We start from the raw sequence: 7,800 nt of genomic DNA on the forward strand, positions 1-7,800 counted from the left end.
CATGCACTTTTGGAAGGCACAGCTGCCTATTTTTAAGCTAATAACAAACAAAGAGGAATTAACATTTTGAAGTTCAGATCTAGGTCTGTCTGCGTAGAGGTGCTTTACCACTCCAGTACGATGGGGGGCAGAAAACAAATCCAAAAGACCCTCTAAAATGCACCAATTTTTAAAATCCCCGGAAGAAACAGCAAATGCGGAAAACGAAAAAATGGAGGCGGCTGTGTTCATTGTGTCGCTGATCGACTGCTGCGCTTTGATTTTCCTCTCGGTCTACTTCGTATCCTTTCCTTGAATATAATGGCCAACTGGGATCTGTCAGTATTTGTGATAGTCCATAGTTGTGGTCTGGGGTGGGTCAGTCCTGCGCAGACAAACCCAGTGCTGCCTGTCACGTCGCTAGCTGAGCAGGATCAATCAGTGCTGCTAATGATTAGCTCGCCGGGAAGTGTCAAAACATTTGTCAAAAGCCTGGTCAAACACAGTGTTGTCGACACTTCTTCACACATATGACATGACAGCTTGTTAAATTGTTGTTAGCCAAGGTGCTGCTGAGATTAAATGTGGCTAGTAGGTATCATGACTGCATTCTTATACACTATGGGCTTTTCGGGGTGAAAAGCCCTGGTTTAAGCCAGCTAAATGGCCACCTTGTTATGTTGTCACTCAGAAGTAAAAGAAGATTACTTTTTCTACCACAACCTCTCCCTAGCAAAGACGTCATTTAGTTGTATAGGAATGTATGTCAGTAACGGGCTTTATTTGTGTATTTGTAATCATGCGCTTATATGACTTGACTCCATGTACAGATAATCACACTATCTGACTTAGAATGTGACTACATCAATGCACGAGCCTGCTGTTCTAAGTTAAACAAAGTAAGTAGTTGTCATAGCTTGACTTGGTCTAGACGGATAGCATCCTCCTCTATACAGTCCTATGGACAGATAGAGTCGGAGACGTGTGTGTATATATATATGCAATTTAGCTGACGCTTTATCCAAAACGACTTACATTGCAGTGAGTGCATACATTTTTACAGTATATATGGTCCCAGCAGGAATCAAACCCACAACCTAAGCGTTGTTAGCGCCATGCTCTACCCACTGAACCACGTCATGTATCGAAATACAAATGACCCCGCCAGGCCACAGTTTTGTCATAAAATCCTTCTTTCACTCACTCTGATTCTTCCTCTGGTGGTTGTCTTCCATAAAGCTTGTCAAATGTGCCTTCCAAAATGTTTTATTAACGACTCGAGAGGTATACTACGAAGCGAGCTAAGGGTGTTAGCGAGCTAACTTTAGCTCCAGCTCGGGATTTGGTCAAAGTTACCTCGCTAACTCCCTTTACTTGCTATTCAATTACAATTAAGAGAAAGTTGGCAAGCTTGAAAGCCGACAAAGGGGACGACCACCCGATGAACCATCAGAGTCAGTGAAAGAAGGATTTTATGGCAAACTGTGGCTTGGCGGGGTCATTTTTATTTCGATACATGACAAAGTCTCCTACTCTATCAGTCCATATGACTGTATCGAAGAGGATGCTATCCGGCTAGCCTTGGGCCTGCATGTACACTGTGTCAAAGTGTTGAAATAATGAATTAGCCTAAGATATTCACATTACAGACTTTCTTCACACCTGTATGTATTTTACTCCTAGGTCTGTCGATCATCCTCTGTTTGCCTGTGTACTTACACCCTGTCTGTGTATCTATCTCCAGTGGGTGGTAGCAGAACTGGTGGGCCAGGCCCTGGCTACAGTACTGATGCTCGTCTCCATGCACTGGTTTGTCTTCCTACTCAACCTGCCTGTGGCGGCCTGGAATGTCTACAGGTGAGCACCATGCACCTAGCCTGTGTTTCCGCACAGAAATGTCAATGGAATCATCATGACCCATCTAATTTCCTATGAGATCAGTAAAGCTACTTTGGCATATCTGGGTCAACTATATATGTCAAAGTATTTGAGGTGTGCTTGTTTTAACTTGAAGTTTGCACTTTTGGGACTCTTCCAATTTGCTCCACCTTACCAGGCAAGTAGTTGTCATAGCTTGACTTGGTCTATGTGAAAGTATTTGACGTTTGTATTTGGTTTGTAGTGAATCTTTCAGGGCTATTTATACATATAGAATTATATAAATGTGTTTGTATGCTTTTGATAATATTGATGTTATTGTGTTGGTCTGTATGCTGTCGTTGGTTTTCTCCTTACAGTTCTTTTTGTTGTTGTCAGGTTTGTGAAGGTACCGATGGGTAACATGGGAGTGTTCGACCCCACTGAGATCCACAACCGGGGACAGCTGAAGAATCACATGAAGGAGTCCATGATCAAACTGGGCTTCCACCTGCTCTGCTTCTTCATCTACCTGTACAGGTAAGGGCATGGGATTCTGGGAACTGTAGTATTGATGCACACAAGACATCTGAGTAGCATCACTGACATTGTCGAATAATCACAGCATTGCTCATTTGCTTTTTTGACCCAATTAACACACATGGCTTTAGCTATGATCCAATGTTATGTTGTAATTTGTATCTTCTCTCTTCTCCACAGCATGATCCTGGCATTGATCAATGACTGAGGTCTCCAATAAGCTGCATCATCCAAGCTGCCAAATCACAAACTCTTCTTCAGTATGCGGCTTAACATGTCCTGGCCCCCAGTCCCCCTGCTTAGCTCCCTCACTCAACCAGCGTCTCATTACACTCCACTGGACACCTAATCATTGAATCAGCCCCCCTCCCTCTGCTAGAGAAATGGATCTGTCATCTCAAAACTGCACTGGAATGGGGCTGTGTGTGTGTGTGTGTGTGTGTGTGTGTGTGTGCGTGTGTGCGTGTGTGTGTGCGTGTGTGCGCGTGCGCGGAAGGAAAACGACAATCGCACAGGCTGCATACATCTGTCTGGCTAACACCTTTTCAGCTATGAGCCACAATGGCTCTCCAGGCTGCCGAGCATGTTTTAAATATGTCTGTTTGTCCATCTCTTTTTATGCCGAACGTCTCTTGTAGTCATCTTGCTGGAAATCCTTAATTTGACTATCCTTTGCAGAGTACTAATGTGTGTTTGGAATTACTGTGTTCTAACTTTTTCCATAAGGGTGTCTGGTATTGCTCTGTCCCAAAATTGCCTCATTAAGTTATATTGTGGTTGGAGGAGCTGTTGTTTAAACACTAAATCTGACATCCAATGAATACTGAAAAGTGCTCAGTGTAAAAAATACATAAATTGTTTTCTCAAAGGAATTCATGCAGCTTGATTGGATTGGAAAATGCCTTTCAACCCTCTTTCCTCAATCTATCACTCTGTAAATGAGTGTCAGCAGGCAATTTCTGAATTCCAAATTGATGTCTACCTCCTAGGGACTCCTGTAGATCTGAGATGATGTGAGAGATATAAGCCACATGGTACTAGCTCCATCTTTCCCTCTGATTGGCAAGGTGGACATTTTGTTCCTTACACCTAGCCAGTCTTCTCAGATCTACAGGAATGCCTTGGGGCTAAAGATCCATTTGGAAATCTGAAATCGTAACCATGCCTGTATGACATTTCCCAGTTGTATCAGTATGTCACTACAGAATGCCAGCGGTCTGCCTATCAATGTGAAAACCTTCTACGGCAGGTTGAGCATCACAATGTATTCCAAACCAGATGTATTATATTTGCTCCATTGTTGTGTTATTAACAGGGAGGGGTGTGGAGGTTCATGCTTCAATCAAACTAAAAGTTACTGTCTTAGGGAGTTTTATTTTTTGCTTTTGAAAATTGTGGGGTTTCTTACAGAAATAAAGTTGAAATTGAAAACTGGTGTCCTTTTTCTCTTTAGGTACTGAGGTAGGAGTAATAGTTGAAAGAAAGGCTGTGGAGAGACATTTGGAAGATGGTGTGTTCTGAGTATAACTTCATGTGGTTCGGACTTACAGGGGACTGCATGTACATTTGTTAAGCAGAGACTGTGCAGGAGTCCTGATATCTTTCCACTTATAAAGGAATAAGACATCCCATGTTGATAAAACATTAAAGCAAGAATTCTGTTTTAAAACCCTGAATGCTTTATTGAAAATATGCATACATAACACTTCTCCTACACAACATTACATAACAGTACTATCACTTTTTGTAATAACACATTTAAATGCAAAATGGATTCTTTAGAACCTGGCTGCAAACAAAAACAAACCAACCAACCTATTGGCTTCTCACTTCACCAAGCATTTTAAAGCAAGAGGAAAACAAGAAGCCCCCAAAGATCAGGAAAAAGGGTCTCAAAAGAAAAACAGAAACTTGCATAAGCAGAAGAACCTAGAAACACACCACATCTGTGATTGTTTTAGTGTTTGATCTGTACTGAGGTGCGAGTGTTGTGTGGTTGTATGTGTGTGTGTGTGTGTGTGTGTGTATACATATATATCATATCAAATATCACTCTTGTGTAACAGAACAGGTTTAGCTGGTGCTGGCTTAGCCCCATAAGTGACCGCTAGTACTGGTTCACTCAAGACCCCTGAAATTGTTTATATTGGGCACCCCCATGAGTTGATGGGCACCCCCAAGAGTCTGTGTGTATTTTGAACCCTGCGTGTACGATTTACTGTAGTTCAGTGAACAACAGTGAACCAACGCTAGTGGTCCCCTGTGGGGCGGGTGGCGGCTGGGGTGACCTGTGGGAAGGCGCTCGCCTGATGCAGGGGAGGACTGTGTCACAGAAGAACACTCAGCCTAGATGCTGCTCTTACACTACCTTATAATACATGCCATAACATATTACACATATATAGCACATATTACATAGCATTTATCATTATTACACACGTTTCTGTTGCTTGACTTGACTGTGTCCAACAGGAACTGATTTTTACATGTTCATAATTATCTGATATACACTTGTTGTGTGTACAAATGTATTATACATACATATATATTGTGAGGATGATGGTGAAATAAATGCATTTTATAGAAAAGAAAACAGTTGAAGAGGCCAATAGGATAATACTGGGAAAACAAGATAACACATGAATATGAGGTGATACATGAAACAGAAAACATAAAAAGTAACAAAGCGAACAAAAAAACATAAAAACAGATAAGCAGTCTTTTCAAAAACATTTTACGTCAGGATGTATCTGGATACATTACAAACCTGGAAAATGAAAACCGACAAATGCAAATAAAATAGAAAAAACAAACAAATTGTATTATTATTATTATGAGCACAGCTGGAGAAGAAAGAGGAGACCAAAAATGTGACTGAAAAAGACAAGAGGGAGGAGAAAACAGGGTGAGAGGAAAGGAGGATGTGAAAGGCTAGGAGGAAGGGGGAGAAAGGAGGTGTAGTGGGGATAGCACAATGGTTGGACACATATATAAATGACACTTGGGTCCACTTTTAATGTTTCAAAGTAACACCAAGAAATTCCTTCCCTCTAGCCTAGCTCTAGATCTAGATCTGTAAGTGCTGTGTCACATACATGACAACAAACACCATACAAAAGTCATAGAAGTTGGCTAAAGCAGCACATACAGATGGTGCTAGGCTAGCTAGCCTGCCTGCCTCCCTCCCTCCCTCCCTCCACAACTACCATACCTCCTATACCTTCTCAGAAGGCAGCTAACCTCTACACATGCTTTACAAGGTCTGGAAAGGACTTGTGAGACCATAACCACTATATAGGCCTGATCAAATGTTATCTAGCCATTAAACATGTGGTCAGAGGGGGTTCTTTGAGCTGTAGTGAGGCCTATGTAATGTGCCAATCAAATGTAATTCTTCAAAATATCCTTCACCCCTACCCTCCCCTGCCACATTTAGAGGCTATTTTAGCACCTAAACAAACAAACAAACAAACAAACAAACAAACACTCAAGTTAAAAGGTACCTTGTTTAAAAAGAAGAGGAAACAACTCAACCATAATAACCCTACAAGCATTTTCAAGATCCTACTCTGATTCTGCTAAAATGCCTGAAAGTCCTGTAGTTTAAAATCTCTCTCAAGGTTCCAGAGGTGATAGGGGAACAAATAATCATTATCATCAAATCATCATTATTATTATTATTTTCAGCTTGTGAAAAAAACCCCATCATCTCAAATAAGCTGAGAGGTTCAGAGGCAGCAATGAATTAACTAACTAATTAAAATAACTTTTCTCTCTATAACACCGATAACCCCCCCCCCCCACACACTAAAGCCCTGAATACTCAACACGACTACTCATGGGAATAAATAATAACATTGATAATAATAAATAATAAACGTGTGGACGAGGCAGGTGAAAGGTCACGGTCCTGGGGGAGGGGGGGGGGTAGCTCAGTGGGAGAGGGCGGGGCCGTTGGACACAGGTGGTTGCAACAGACGACAGGTCCTGTGTTCAGGTGCTGTGAGCCACACAGGTGGAGGAGGAGGTCCCAGGTCCCAGGTCTAGCAGGCTGGCCTAGCAAGCCGCTGGGTAACGTTTCATTCAAGTGATCTGTCTGATGTCATCTCTGTGTGACAGTGACATCATCACACGCTGCCCAGCCCTGGGGTGTGCGGCAGCTAAGCCTCCAGAAAGCAGCTGTCAAAACTCAAAGGTTTCTCCTTCGCTTCAATCATCAGAGTCTTTATAGTGTAATTCTCCTTGATGTGAGAAGAAGTAGGTCCTCCGCTCCAAAGTCACCATCAACTGTCCATGCTGCTACATTCTAGAACAACAGAGAGAGAGAGAGAGAGAGATCATAACATGAGCACTGCAAGGCTACTCTTTAGTCCACTCCATAAACACAAAAATCTTTACAATTCTACAATAAATCATCTCTCATACCTCCACATATTTTATCCTATGTTAAACACAATGAACCCATAAACATGTATGGAAGACAGAGGGCATCACTACTAGACTTGGAGATTTGTGACATCTTAACAGACAGTTAAAATCAACCAATACCATTTAGGCCCTCGGTGTCCTGGACGTCGAGGAAAGGGGCGGGGCCCCAGATGCGTACAGTGCCATCATCGGAGGCGCTGGCCAATAGGCCAGGCACCACGGGGTTCCAGCTCACACAGTTGACTGTGCGTGTGTGACCCGTCAGCTCAGCGATGGGCAGCTCACTGCGCCGGTGCCAGATATACACCTTGTGGTCTGTAAGGAGAGGAGAGGGGTGGATGGGGGGGGGGGGGTATGAACCAGTGTAAGTTAATGGGTTGAGGGTAAAACAAGATCTTAGGTCTCAGTAATCATGGTCTTGAAAATATACTGCTGGTTATACTGTAAGCAATCAATGGTCCCGCTTCAGATGGATTCAGATCAAAAAGGCTGTGGTGTGTGTGTGTGTGTGTGTGTGTGCATGTGGCATCTTGCCTTCGCTCCCGCTTGCGATGAAATCTTCGTTGTGCCCTCCGAAGCAGGAGTGGATGGTGTAGAAGCCTTGTGTTACCCCCTGGTACTTCCTCACTAACACCCGGTCCTGCAGGTCCCACAGGTGCACTCCCTACAGGGGACAGAGGAGACATGCTCAGTCGCCTCCATTCTAAGTGATAGCCCACGACAAAAAAAAAAAAACCCTGGCGTGGGACATAGACTCATCTAGAAACCCCTTTTGCAGTGTGAAAACATCTGATGAACTTTGATTTTGGAACCCCAGCCAGAGACATACCACCCCCTCCACCCAAATAAACCCTAAACCCTGCTCACCTGAGTGGCTACATTCAGCAGAGCTAGCCTCCCGTTCTTTGATACAGTGAAAGACATTATAGGATGGTCCTCCTGCACTCTGTGAAAGTGAAGCAAGAAAAAAGAACAATAAATTTTTTTGCAGAAGCA

At 43.0% G+C, this 7,800-nt stretch overlaps 2 protein-coding genes across 2 annotated transcripts in view; one reads left to right on the top strand and one right to left on the bottom strand.

Annotated features, from left to right (window-relative positions):
- Positions 1-205: 205 nt before the first annotated feature.
- cnih4 (cornichon family member 4) lies at positions 206-3,807 on the top strand. The gene is made up of 5 exons (XM_083678492.1): positions 206-280; positions 810-878; positions 1,724-1,836; positions 2,236-2,376; positions 2,557-3,807. The coding sequence occupies exons 1-5, from the start codon at positions 212-214 to the stop codon at positions 2,582-2,584; spliced, it is 420 nt and encodes a 139-aa protein (XP_083534618.1). The 5' UTR covers positions 206-211; the 3' UTR covers positions 2,585-3,807.
- Positions 3,808-5,582: 1,775 nt separating this feature from the next.
- The window catches only part of wdr26a (WD repeat domain 26a), an 8,410-nt gene continuing 6,192 nt past the window's right edge, over positions 5,583-7,800 (bottom strand). The window contains exons 11-14 of the mRNA XM_083678144.1: positions 7,672-7,750; positions 7,339-7,468; positions 6,925-7,119; positions 5,583-6,682 (exon numbers count right to left, since the gene is read on the bottom strand). Of these exons, the coding sequence (XP_083534270.1) occupies positions 6,660-6,682; positions 6,925-7,119; positions 7,339-7,468; positions 7,672-7,750 (427 nt within the window). The 3' untranslated portion in view covers positions 5,583-6,659. The remainder of the gene's footprint in view (positions 6,683-6,924; positions 7,120-7,338; positions 7,469-7,671; positions 7,751-7,800) is intronic.

This window comes from Argentina silus (genome assembly GCF_951799395.1).
Source record: "Argentina silus genome assembly, chromosome: 10".
Lineage (NCBI taxonomy): Eukaryota > Metazoa > Chordata > Actinopteri > Argentiniformes > Argentinidae > Argentina > Argentina silus.

Excerpts from the sequence above, each read along its gene's own strand:
- cnih4 (XM_083678492.1), top strand. The coding sequence starts at position 212 with ATGGAGGCGGCTGTGTTCATTGTGTCGCTGATCGACTGCTGCGCTTTG. Across the intron at positions 879-1,723 it reads GCTGTTCTAAGTTAAACAAA|TGGGTGGTAGCAGAACTGGT; the intron begins GTAAGTAGTTGT and ends ATCTATCTCCAG. Across the intron at positions 2,377-2,556 it reads TTCTTCATCTACCTGTACAG|CATGATCCTGGCATTGATCA; the intron begins GTAAGGGCATGG and ends TCTTCTCCACAG.